Source organism: Mus pahari, chromosome 2 (genome assembly GCF_900095145.1).
Source record: "Mus pahari chromosome 2, PAHARI_EIJ_v1.1, whole genome shotgun sequence".
Taxonomy (NCBI): domain Eukaryota; kingdom Metazoa; phylum Chordata; class Mammalia; order Rodentia; family Muridae; genus Mus; species Mus pahari.
In genome coordinates this window covers 144,699,718-144,713,544 of record NC_034591.1, presented here as the reverse complement: position 1 = coordinate 144,713,544, position 13,827 = coordinate 144,699,718, and the positions used below count along the sequence as shown (strand labels likewise).

Below are 13,827 nucleotides of genomic sequence, written 5' to 3'. Positions count from 1 at the left end.
TGACAAAGTTCAACATCCCATCATAATACAAACCCTAGATAAATCAGGAATAGCAGGAGCACACTTTAGTATAATATGTGTCCTAATAGATGACAAAGCTATGGCCAAAATGACTATAAACTGGGACAAACTGACATTGTTTCATTTAAAATCAGGAATGGGACAAGGATCTCTACAATTTAATATAATGCTTGAAATCATAGAAATTGTTCAGGGAGAACAAATGAAAGATATACAGTGAGGAAAGGAACCAATGAAATCACATCCATCTGCAGATGATATATTACCATACTTAAAAGGTACTAAAGATAGCATGAAAAAAATCTTGAATGGGAGAAACACTTTCAGCATGCAACAGGACACAGAATCAGCAAAATAATCAGCAGCTTTTCTAAATATTCATAAAGAATGTATGGAAAAGGAAATCAGGAAAGCAAATCTATACACAATAGTAAAAAAAAAAAATCCTAGCTGACCCAGGTATGTAAGACTTCTAAAACGAGGAAGATGCTAGGAGATGAAAAGACCCGCCCCTGTGCTCATGGCTGACTAGAATTACTGTTGTGAAGTGATCATATCCCTTCAACTCATCTCCAGGTACAAACACTGAAACCACAGGGATACAAGGGATACATATGACTTGGTGTGGAATAAATTTTATTTAATGTTTGCAAAAAAACTTTACAAGAATATTGAATAAAATTATATTTCATAAATCAAAATATTTATAAAACCTCTCTATTTTGACTCATCTGAATTTTACACACACGTTTGAAGAAGTCATCAAGTATAAATTACTTGGGTACAAATGTATGAAAATGGTATGCTAGCAAACAGAAACATTCTACAGACACAAGATGGAAAGGTAGAAACGCTGAGAGCTGTTACTATTTTTAGTAACCCTGGACCTTTCTTGTCTATACCCTTTGCCTTAAGAAACATTTAAGTAGGCCGTTGCTTACAGATGTAACGGTTTTTATTTTCACAGGATTCAGCAGAAACTGTTTTGCTTGGACTATAAACAGTGCAGTGCTCTGGCCTGATAATTGCGAACTCTGGAAGTCTGCAATGAAGGAGAAAATGTTAACATATGTAAAACAGTAAGGATGTTAAAGATTATTTTTATTAACTCAAAATATGGGAAACCACTTGAAGGTGATATTTACTGAGTGGCTTGGGATCTTTGTTTGGCCTTTTGCGGTTATCTTTCAGCATCAGCTTTCACAGTTCTGAAGTACAGTGCTACATGAAACTCAATTACTCCCTCACTGGCCCCTAGTGCTAAGACCACAGAATGTGATTCTAGGTGTGGTTTTGTTATGTGTTTATTTGTGGGCTTTTCACTTCTATCAGAAACGGTTGAATTGTTAATTTTGTTTTTTGAAATAGTCGCAGTACCCAGCCTTGGCTGACATGAAACTCACTACGTAGACCAGGCCATCCTCTAACTCAAAGAAATATGCCTGCCTCTGCCTGTGTAGTGCTGGAATTAAAGGTATGTAACACCATGCCTGGCCAGAAATGGTTTTGATGATATTCTGGTCTTCTATTCGGTTAAGAAGTATGAGTTGGGCAAAAAACAAACAAACAAACAAAACTAAAAGAACAAAAGTAAAAGCCCAAGAAACACATGCAGAGATATACATGTTAGCAGACACAGAAAACTCATAAAAGCAAAGTTGAAAAACATATTATCTGAAAGATTAAATAAAAAAGTACCCCAACAAAGCCTTAAAAAACAAAACAGAACACCCTCCAAAAATACCACTTTTTTACCAGTCAACTACTGCTGGGCATAATGGGGGCTGCCCTTAAGTGTGGTTTGTATTTTTGAGGGAATGACAATCTGGGAGGAATTAGGGAAAGGAAAGCTGTTATCATATTATACCATATTAAAGAAAACCTATTATATATACATATATGTATATGCATATATAAACATTTATGAGTTGATTTAATCTTGGTGAAAGAGCATAAACACAAACTTTGTCCCAATATGAGTCTCTAGATTTCATGTATATAAATGAGATCCAAGGATAACATTTATACAGAAAATAATTGCTGAATATTTAAAGATAATTTAAAAAGGGATCCATCAAAACAACAAAAAATGGAAGAGCTGTGCTCTCTGTGCCAGCCTGTATCTGAGATCACTTGCACATGCATAGATGCATATGGTGTTCCTACTATGTTACAGTAAGGAAAAGACTAAAATTCTCTTATGGTATTGAGTACTCAATGTTCATATCACTTGAGCATAAACCTGAATGTTGTGCGTAAAGCAGTGACTGCTGCCCTGCCATTCCCTGGGGATTTTATATATTCTCATGCACCACACAAGATATTTGGGTGTCTGAGTCCCTGGCTGTCAGTTTTCAATAACCATAGCTAGGATAAACTCACAAACATACCCCAAAAACCCTCAACAACCAGAAACTTACAAATCTTTTGAGGGAACTATGCCATCCTCCCATAGCCAGGCATTTCTTTTTTCACTATAATGCATTCCAATCCAGAAAAAGGTTTGACTGAAGTTCATAAAACTCTACTTAGAGACAGAAAGAACAAGTTAATCAACTTTGAATATGCTCTGAGAGCAACATATTTAAAAGACATTCAGAATAAGATTCAGACTGTGGGTGCTTGGGTTGAAATCATTCTGATTTTCTGATTTGAAAGGCATTATCACATGCCTTAAATTTTTCAGTTAGTAGTCCATTCACTCATGTGGAAAAACACTACAAAATCTTGCTTCTTGAAAGATGAAAATTATCATAAAGAAGATGAGAGTCCCATTCTGTGATACAGTTTCTTCGTGGGATCACAGATCAAATGTGATCCCAGTGCCAGCATCTTGTAACCTCTCCAACCTGAGAAGGGCATGAACAACTTGAGAATTTTTTCATAAAAGCTGAGTTATTTCCAAGATGAACCTGGTGGTATAGGTCTGTTATCTCTGGCACTTAGGGGGCTGAAGCAGAGGTTCAATTTGGAGGCTATAAAGGGAGCTTAAAGAAAATCCAGGGATATCTGCCTCTGTCTCAAAACACATAGTAAATTTAAAAAAAAAAAAAAAATGGCAGAGTATCTAACAGGCATGCCTCAATTCCTAGGTTCGATCCCCTATGACACACACAATAACAATAATAATGATTTGAGTAATTTTATGATCATATCATATGTTACTGGTTTTACATTACATTCCAGAAAGATGACAAAAAGTCATATAACATATGTACGAGCTTGTGTATTCTGCTCCAATAAGTAATAATTGAAAGCTCCTCTTTTGGTCCTTTTGGCACTGTTAAAAATACTAGCCTACTAATTCTGGAAAAGTTGGGGGTTTTCACATTAACTTCTAATCTATTAAAATATTAACCCCTATTGTTGCCTCCTCCAGCCTTGAAGCAGGCTGATTCAGACTTTGTTGCCACTGAGCATGGGACCACCTGACTTAGCTGGCTCTTTTGTACTACACCTGCCACTGCTCTCCTCCAAAACATTGCTACCTGCTGAGACCCTTGAGATTTTCCAGAGACAGAATCCTGTAGATCAGATCTCCTACAGGCTGGAGACAGGCACCAAGAATGGATTAGTGGGGGAATGGGCCTCCCCCTCTTTATAAACTCAGACTCTTAGTAAACTCATGGGCTTTGATCAGACATGTTGTCTTGGCCTCCTTCCTTTTTCACAGGCTAGTCTCTTTCAGTCCCAGCCTGCCTTTCAGGAGTACCCAGTTCATGTGGCTGCAGGCAGCCACACTCACCCTATAATACAAATCTTTGAAGACATTTTTTGCATGCTTTCTAGTGTATAGTTCAAGGTATATCATGAGGGCCATGAACTCAGACAGAACCATCATTGTTGACCTGGTGATAAAGACTTACATGAGAGTGGTCAGTTTAGTCAGGTCATGTTAGTAAGTGTGAAAGAATATAAGAAACAATGAAGTACTTGCCAATTCATTTCTGGTTTGGAGCTTAAGAAGACTGGAATTCTGAGAAGCACAGAAATCTCTGCTTCCTTCCCAAGACTTTTCTTCTTTGGAAATAAAGTAACAGTTGCATTGATGCCCAATCCACTTTTCCAGGCAAGCACAACATTCAGAAACTAAAAGGCAAAACACATCCTTACAGATTTCAACTTCTTTGGTGCTCCTTGACATTCAACGATTGTTTTGTTTGCCATTAACTTCTTTTCCTACAAACATTCCTTCAGAATGTGTAATACACATCGCATTTTGGTATTATTCATCTAAACACTTTGCCTCGTGGAGAGGGTATTCTAAAGATATATTCAGAATGACATCATTCTCAATCCTTTGTTATGTTTTCTGATAGCTAGATGAGAAGATAAAATAAATCTAGCCTATAGCAGAGAACAGGATGGAACCAGAGTTAGAAGAACAACTTTGAGGTTATACCCACAGCTGAGGAGGGCGGTAACTGTAAGAGCAACTAGAGGAAACAAACTCTCAGGGGAGACGTCCCACCAGTTCCCTAAGTCAAGGAAGGGTACAGTGCTTTAAAAGAATTTTTATTTTCTTTTTAAAAAATGAGTATACATAAGCCAATTAGCTTTAAATCTGATTGACAGTTTAGGGGTGACAGTACATCCTTAGCACCTCTCTTCCTCAATAATAAACATCATGATACATAGTAGGCACTCAAATCTTTATCACATAAATGGCAGTAAAGTTGAGATAAGATAAAAAAAATTAACTGTATGATCAGAAAGCTATAAACTTGAGGAGCATTAGAAAAGCAATATTAAAATAGAGTTTGGGCCTATTCTTTATGAGTAAGGTCTATTCTTATAGAGATGTCTATACTGCATTCTGAAACACAGAAGCCAAAGAAAGGGAAGAATATGAAAGCATAGTTTGTTAGCAAATGTAAAATAATATTTGTCTGTAATGTGTATTGTCATTTAACTAGTCATGAACACTCACTAGGAAACATGTATGTATTACTTCAGATTAGTGTCTTCTCTTTATGAGAATTATGACAATTTTATGCGAGACTTTGGACCTGAGATTTTCCTCAAAGACCTATATGTAAGAAAAATTTGTGTGCAACTCATGATAAGGCAGTAACACTGACTTTTAAATGTGGAATACAGTGGTTCTTTCCAGGGTACTGGGGGAGGCTCTTGCTTAGAGAGTGGAAGCTCTCCTCTTCATTTTCTCCTTCCTCCCCTTTGGTTTCTAGCTATAACATGAGTGGCTCTGCACCCTCACATGCTTCCACCATGACACAATGTCTCGGCTGAACTGCAAGAATGGCAGGCCCAGATAAACACAGACCAAAACTTCTAAAACTCTAAGGAAATGTGAACCTCTTCTCTATGTAGTGTTTACATAAAGTATTTCTTAAGCTGCTTACATTCAATGTAATTTTACTACAGAACAACAACAACAACAAAAAATTGGGACCATTTTACTCAAAGAAACCGTGCTACTGTACATGAAGAATGAGCTACTACGTTTTATCCTCTCTGAGTCATGAAGTTTGAGAAAAAAAAATGGAACCTACCTTCCTGGATTTCTACAATGGGGGTTGGAGATGTTGATTGAATGTTCTGTATAGTAAATGCTATAAAAAATTATTATAGACTTGCTTAGCTTGACATGTATTTGTGAAATAAAATATTACACATTAGAAAATTGAAATGTTTATTATTAAATTATTTTATCACAATGTTGATTTTTCCTATATACTTGCTTAGGAACACTTACAGTTTATCACCAAAACTCCCAAAGTAACCATCAAGACAAGACATTTTATTCCAAAGATAACAGACATGAGCCTCCACCGAGTGATCCTAGAAACTATAGAAAAATACCAGACACATAGATTAATGACTAAAAGATGAAAGTGCAGACATAGAAGTTAACATTCCTTTTTTTCCTTTTTTTGCATTAGATATTTTCTTCATTTACATTTCAAATGCTATCCCCTTTCCTAGTTTCCTCTCCAAAAATCCTATATACCCTACCCCCTCCCCCTGCTCCCCACTCCCACTCCTGCTTCCTGGCACTGGCATTCCCCTATAATGGGGCATATAATCTTCACAAGACCAAGGGCCTCTCCTCCAATTGATGGCCGACTAGGCCATCCTCTGCTACATATGCAGCTAGAGACACGAGTTCTGGGGGTACTAGTTAGTTCATATTGTTGTTCCTCCTATAGGGCTGCAGACATACTTTCTCTAGAGCTAGATCATTCATTGGAGATGACTTCGTTTTTGTTTTTGTTTTGGTTTTTGGGTTTTGGCCTTTCGAGACAGGGTTTCTCGGTGTAGCCCTGGCTGACCTGGAACTCACTCTGTAGTCCAGGCTGGCCTCGAACTCAGAAATCCACCTGCCTCTGCCTCCCAAATGCTGGGATTAAAAGTGTGTGCCACTACCGCCCGGCTGGGGATGACGTTCTTAAGAACAGAAACCATTAAGAATGAACCCGAAAACTTCTTCCTGTAGTGGCACAGACACCTCTCCAGTGGAGCACTGGAGAACTAAGATGTTCCTTCAGAACACCACCCATTAGCAATCTTTTGAAGTGGTATACCTTGTTCTTTGATGAGGTTATTCATACATATTTTCTGCCTCATTAGAGTCATTTACCTCTGACTCTAAATCAGCAGTGAAACTTATCTCTATGGTTAGAATAGATCCACAAGCAGTCATGACGCTTGGTGGGCTTGCTTAAGAATCATTGTTTTTTTTCTCTCAAGAATGTCATGAATAAAAAGTTCTGTGTTAGAGAGGTGATTTTTAAAAAGGGGGTGGGGGTTAATCACGATGCTATTTTCTTAAGGTATAAAGCTATTAACTGCCCACTCGAAATCAAACAGAATATTGTCAAGACCTAGAATCTGTTATTTATTATATACCATCCTTGTCAGGAGAATACCATCATGGAATGAGTTCCCTTTGAATGCAGACTATGTTTTGATTAGTGGCGTGTTAATGTCTGCAGGAAAATAAAAAGGAACCTTCTAGACCTGTTACTGCAGGAGGTTCTACAACAAGCATAAATTGAGGATCTGGGTTCAATCTGGGTTCAATTCACAGCACCTTGAATTATGATACAAAGCCAGCCTTTGAATTTCTTTTCTCAACATTATGTTAGGTCATATTCAAAATCACTTGCCTATTGGCTAAGATATTTCAATATGAGGAGAATCTGTATTAGTCAAAAATAGTTCTACTGCTAACAACAGTACACAGTGTCAGTGAGCCTGAGTGATTTTCAAGGCCACAACACAGAAAGAAAAGTTAGAAAGTTTTAAGGATCCTTAATATTTGGACATCTTTATCCCCATGTTAGAAATATGGTGTGTGTTAGTCGATTTCATTTCTGTTTAATTCTGAATTTAACATGATGCCTAATAGACACCACTTGCTAACTCAGGAAAAGTTTACAAAAGTATTCACTTCATAAAATCATGTTCAAATTTCAAAACACAGAATCGAGAAAACAATGAACACAGAAAGCATCAAAGCATGGAAAGTCTAAAAATATCTACTGCTGATTACATACTTTCTGTTTTATTTTTTTAAAACCTTCCTTGACATTAGCTAATCCATGAGGCATTTTCCTGGTTATTATTTCATCACTACTATTACATCTGCTGACAGGGGCACACATACCTGCCATGAGAAGTGATGTTCCAAGGATGGTGCAGAGATGTGTTTGTGCTTTTTAAAGAACAGTGTGGATCACAGAGCTGAGCAGGAAGCTAAGGAGGAGACAGTAAGCATTAAAAGAGGAAGAAACATTGTGTGTTGTGGTGATGCTATTGAATCATCTGTTGGTGGTACACGGATGCACCGTAGGAATGAGCAGAAGAAAGACCGCAAGCTTTGAACAAGACCCAGGAACCACTGCACACAGGAAATTCACTCTTTTAGTTTTGTTACAAAACACTACAGCAAAATAAGATTGGAGAGAGATTGTTTTCAATGTGCACACATCAAAGTTGCCCCTAAAAGCAGTTTAGAAAATAGGGGCAAGATGTATAAACTGTGGTAAATTCACTTAGTATCATAAAATCCCACACAGAATTACCACCTTCATAATAACAAATATTTATTTTCTTTGTGTTAAACAAATTTTAAATCACATATTATCTGATGGCTTAATAAAGAAAATACCAAATTTGATAGTGGGGAAACTGAGGCACAGCAGTGCTGATTTGACTAAGGTTACTTAAGCTTGATGCTCAGTCTTTTTACCAAAGCACACATGGAATTTATCTCAAACCAAGCACCTCCCTGGACTTGCACATTCTGCATTGATATTTCCCTTCTTCAGTACAAACTGGTTGGAATATCCAATACTTGTTCTGTGTTTCTGATCCCTGATCACTGACCCCAACCATAGTCACTAAGACCCAGAAAGAGTGAAAGCAGTATTCAGTATTGTTGTGTTTTCTCACTTTTCTTTCTTCTCTGATCTCTCTCCCTCTCCTCGCCTTCTCTCTTCCCATCTCTCTCTCCCCAACACACACTTTTAACCTTCCCATTAATTCTTTCTAAACTACCAACTCTCCTTGATTTTGCTCTCATTTTGTACACAGGTATCTGAATTGTTTTCACTCCTTGCCATCCTTCCTACTCATCTCCACTCAACACAGATCTCATGTTCCCCAGTCATCTCTCTTGAATATCTGACAAACTCTGGACAAATACTCTCTGCACCCCTCTATTTATGACCTTTACTTTTTTCTCTTAAAACTGCTGGAAACCTTGATGTTCCAACAAATGGGAGTACACAGTGCTGACTAAATATCACCAGGCTGGGCTTTTAGGAAATAAATCAGGATTTGATACAGTTCAGTAACATTGGCATTGAGATCACAGAATGTAGGGTGTTGAGCATCTCATAACTCACAGAATACTCAGTGGTATATTGAGCTTCACAGGATCTGTTTCATACAATAATGCATTCTTCCAATGTTCATCTCTTCCCTCTTTCCCCTGCTCTTACGCCTTCTGCCCTTTGAACAAAGAGAATTTGTTCAGAACAAGTGGTGACTTTAATAATTACATTTTTGAAACTTAAGGAAAGATCTGAGAAGGGGAATTTAATGCCCACTGAAGATGTGAGCAATGGAGAATTCTCTGTCCCTAGACATGTGCACATTGACTGTAGAACAGCTTGGTGAGAAGCATCCCAAAGGAGGTACTTACTTTTATCTCAGTGCTTGTAAAGACTGTGCCTTCCCACTGCGCACCAGGCTACAAAGCACACTCCATTATGGAGGCTTCCTGAAAAGGAAGATTCTGGCCTGCCAGAAAATCTCTTGTAATCATGCTAATGAGAAAGCCTCATAAACTCTAGTGGGTTTTGCTTGTTAAACCCCTTACATATTACCTATTTTCAGGAGGATATCTTAGTTTCAAATTAGATGGAGTGTCATTTCTTGCCAAGAACGATGGCTCATACCTATTATCCCAGTATGTGGAAAGCACAGGTGAGAGTTCAAAGCCAGTCTCAACTAATATGCTTATAAACATGTGTATTAAATAGGAAAGGTTAAGAAAGTTGAATAAATGTGTTTTATTGATGACTAAGGCCATTTAATTCTCACATAAATATAGGTATCTTTCAATATGCTACTATCTACTTTTATTAATCATAAATTTATCAAATCATATATCTTTTTTCTAAAAATTTCCCTCCTTCTTGCCTACAAACCAAGAAACAAAACATTTTCAGAGTTCACTCTCCAGTTATCTGTCTGGTCACTTCCCTCTTCTTCTTTCTGTATTTTAGCATCATCTATTGACTTCTAACACTATAATTTAGTTTTCTTGTTTTTAAAAGATACATACCTGGAACAAAAACTATGCAAGCTTACTCCAGTCTACATACAAGTCATCCATAAACTCCTTCCTCTGCTTTATACCTGAGTGGGCTAAGTAGATACTTCCTGTGGTCAGTGGATCAGAAAGGTCATGGATGTGAATCCCACTTTCAGCCCTGGAGTTTCTAAATCACTCAGCACAGAACAAATAGATAGATAGTAACAATCATCCCAAGGAGATGCTAATATGTGCATAAATGTATAAAACCACACATAGTGTATACCTTTTATTAATCATGACCACATAATGTATTTGTTTATAGTACAGAAGATAATAATTACCAAATAGTTTGTTAATCAAAAGTGTGGATTTATTAGGTAAAGTCAAGATAAACATAAAATTTTACCAATGTTGGCCAATTTTTGTGTGAATGATTTGGTTCATTGGAGGAGAATTTAAAACATTTTATGCCAATTTAGTGTTTGACTTGTATGTATCATTTCAATACACATATGCATATATCTATATCTATATCTATATCTATATCTATATCTATATATCTATATATATATATATATATATATATATATATATCCATAATGGTATCTATATGTAAAAACAATCATACAAATGTACCCAACAACAAGGAATTTGTCCTGTCTCTGAACATTTTTCCTGAAGTTTAAGATTCTGATATGATTTTAATTAAGCCTTGACCCTGCCATAGGCCATTTCAAAGAATTTACTAAGACTGTTCTTTCTTGACCTTTCTCTGTACTTCTTTAAAGCCCTTTAGAAATGAGCACCCAGTACCTGCCATCAAGGCAAGGAAGTATTTACAGAATAGAAATGCGTGCCTTTCTAGTCCAATACCAAGTTTGACCTGCCCTCTGCTATGCTGTGCTAATTTTGCAGTTACAGTTTGAGTGCTTGTTCCTATCTTATTTTTTAACCAATGCAATAATATCATTTTACAGTTTCAACCCTATTTGCAGATTTAGTCATAGATATTAACCAGAGACATTGCATGATAAGCTACAAGCTATAAGTAGCAAGAATCCCACTTCTCATGAGGAGCTAAACAGATAAGACAATAAAAGCAGCAGCCTGCACCTTGTTCAGTTTACTTACCTGGGAGAAATGATGTCATACAATTGTGGGATGCTGAAGTTCCTTCTGAGTGCTGACCCTGTCTGGGTGACTATTTTACCTGAGTGATTTCTTCACGGAAGTGTCCATATTAATAAGGCATAATGATAACTTTGACAAAAATATTCACATTCTCCTTGGTTATTAGGGTATAAGGATGTTTATAAAGCCAAAGGAGAAAAATCATATACAATATATATAATTTTCTTAATAATTTCAGTCCCAAATGTACATTTCTATTTTGTTAGTCCACCACAGAGGCCATCTAAGCAAATGTGAGAGCTTCCTGAGAGAGCTATGTCTCTTCACCTCTTGGGTAACTGAAAATAGTCTATCTGTGGTGAGTCTGGTGTGTCTTTAGGTCCTCATTCTGAAATATCACAGCAAGGTTGACAGATTGGCCGTTTTTTGACATCCCAAGCTCAAGCACATGTATGGAGTGAGTATCAGTGCCATAGCACTGAGTCTGTTTCTGCCTTTCAACAGAGCATCTAGGTTGTTAACCAGGTCACTGTCTACTAAGGAAAACTGGGCAGAAGGAAAATGGAATGTGGCAACTATAAAGATTCCCTAATGAAGAACAAAAGGCACACCAGTATGCAGAGACTAAGAATCAGGTAGGCCACCTAAAAAGCTCAACATGCAGCCTTAGGAGACTAACCTCTCACTTGGGGAGTGTCAATTTACGCGTTTCTTTATATTTCGATAGGGTCTCACTGCCTTTCAGGCTCACTGTATCCCGGAGCTCACTATGAAGTCCAGGAGGTAATTCTCCTGTCTTAACCTTCTGAGTGAAGAGACTACAGGTATCTGCTAGCATGCCTGGTTCAGTACAATGCCCATTAATCACTTGCTACAGTAAGTTTGAAAACTGACTCTTTAAAAGGATTTAATTATATTATGTTTTAAACTACGTGTGGGGGATCTGATAGATGAAAGTAAATGTTTGTGAATACTACAGGTACTAGAGTCCCCAGGGGCTGGGATTACAGACATTGTGAGCTGCCAGACCTGGGAGCTCAGGTCCTCTTGAAGCACAGCAAGCACTCTTAGTTGCTGAGCTTGAAGCTCCAGGCTTAGAGGTGGTTTCTTAAAGGACTTCTCTGGATTCCACACTGTTTGGATCCGGCTTAAGTCAATAGCTCAGTTCATTCCATGAATATAAAAAGTAGGCCTGACATATATCACTGTATACTGCTGAATTCTTCCAACCACAGGAGTATCATCACCTGAAACAACAGTCCAAGCCTTGGTGTGACGATGTATTCTAGAGCAGAAAGAGAGGGTGGTTGACAGGATGAATGTTCTGCCTTAAAAATAAATGCTACTGCAAAAGTTATTTTGCATTGTTGCCATGGCCAAGAAGCATAAGACAAAGTAAGGAAGAAAGAAGGGGACATAAGTGAGCTTCGTAAGTGCGGCTGTGGTTGATCATTATCGCTGTAACTGCAACATTCATGAGGTTCTAGCAATGTGTAGCCACAGGAAACATTTAAGCCCATGACAATATTTACCCTATAAAAGGAATATTAAAAAAGAAATGTCAACCACAAAGATAACCCAATGAACAGGAAACATTGAATGGACTGTAAGTACCAGTCACTCTTTTCCATGGGATCCTTTCACTGCCTTCTAGAGGACTCAGAGGTAATGAGCAGGCAATGGCTGAAGAAAGATTCCGAAGAATTCCACACACTGTTGTAATTGAGTTTATCAGTCAGTCACATGGCTATGACACTCTATGATAATTTAGCAAGGACATAACCTTAGATTAAGAACTCCTTTTGCATATGCAGTGCCATGTAATTTATTTTCATATGCATGAGGAGGTTTGCATGAATTTATGCCACTAGTTCAGGTTAAGTTTAAGGCATTATGAGAAGTAAACAGAATAGAATTTATTTCCCATCCTTTAGTAACACTAATAGAATAAGGAAACTGAAGTGTTCACACTTATCAAGGCATCAAATTTATGTATGGGTAGTGAATCACAAATTCAGAATTGTGAAACCTAAGGATATAAAATTCACAAGCACTGCAAAACTTCTGAATTACTGAATCGTAGGAAAGTACCTGCAAGTATTAAGAACTAACATTAAAAGAATGTTCTCTTTTATAAAGAAAAAAAAAAAAGAACTCCTTTTGCAAGTAGAATGTTTTTGTTTAGTTTTTAACACTTTACCATATCTCAGCATTACTGCTTGACAATAATTTTCTGTACTTTGTTACACTGGAATGCTACATGCATATAAAGTGTGGTCAGATCAAATGTGTTTTCAATATGGAAATGGTATTCTAATCCAGGATTGCAAGGAAAATAGCCTAATCAAGGCACAGTTTTGCCAACAAAGTCAAAAAATCAAAAGTGAAATCAATCTAAAATATGCTGGTGATTGTTCTTTTACACTCAATATTCCCCACTAACTCTTTAAGGAAGTAGAACTTTAAGTTAGTAAAATTTATTGTGAAAATATAAATGTGAAGTTATTTATTCAAAATTCTTGGGGTAATAGCTGATTTAAGGTTCAGTTTTTTTTCCAATGCAAGAGATGAGAACATCGTGTTCTGACCTAGATGTAGAACTGCCAGGGCCACTCAAGGCACAGAGAATAAAGTATGGAGGATCTGAGGAAAACCAAAGCCCTTGACATCACTCTTTGCCTGACTGTACATGCCGCACACACTATCAATAATACATCTCAAAGTGTCACATTAAGGAAGCAGGCTTTATATGGGGGACTATATGCTATATACTACCTCAACAGATTTACCTCATTTTTTCATTCAGAAATCATTTATTACAGTGTCTTCTAAAATGCATGCACTAAATCTGTTAGCATAAACAATGACAAGGAATAACACTGGAA

At 37.2% G+C, this 13,827-nt stretch overlaps 1 protein-coding gene across 1 annotated transcript; it reads right to left on the bottom strand.

The window, feature by feature from the left end:
• Positions 1-640: 640 nt before the first annotated feature.
• On the bottom strand, positions 641-7,703 carry LOC110317106 (natural killer cells antigen CD94). Its single transcript, XM_021191487.2, has 6 exons — positions 7,652-7,703; positions 5,738-5,830; positions 5,535-5,594; positions 3,959-4,110; positions 2,442-2,545; positions 641-1,063 (listed from the first exon to the last, which is right to left on the bottom strand). Exons 1-6 carry the CDS (start codon positions 7,656-7,658, stop codon positions 943-945), a joined length of 537 nt encoding a protein of 178 aa, XP_021047146.1. The 5' UTR covers positions 7,659-7,703; the 3' UTR covers positions 641-942.
• Positions 7,704-13,827: the final 6,124 nt, after the last annotated feature.

Coding starts and splice junctions, on each gene's coding strand:
- LOC110317106 (XM_021191487.2), bottom strand. Junction 5,595..5,737: donor GGGAGTTTTGGTGATAAACT/GTAAGTGTTCCT, acceptor AATTTTTTATAG/CATTTACTATACAGAACATT. Junction 4,111..5,534: donor CATTGTAGAAATCCAGGAAG/GTAGGTTCCATT, acceptor TTTGCCTTTTAG/TTTCTGAATGTTGTGCTTGC.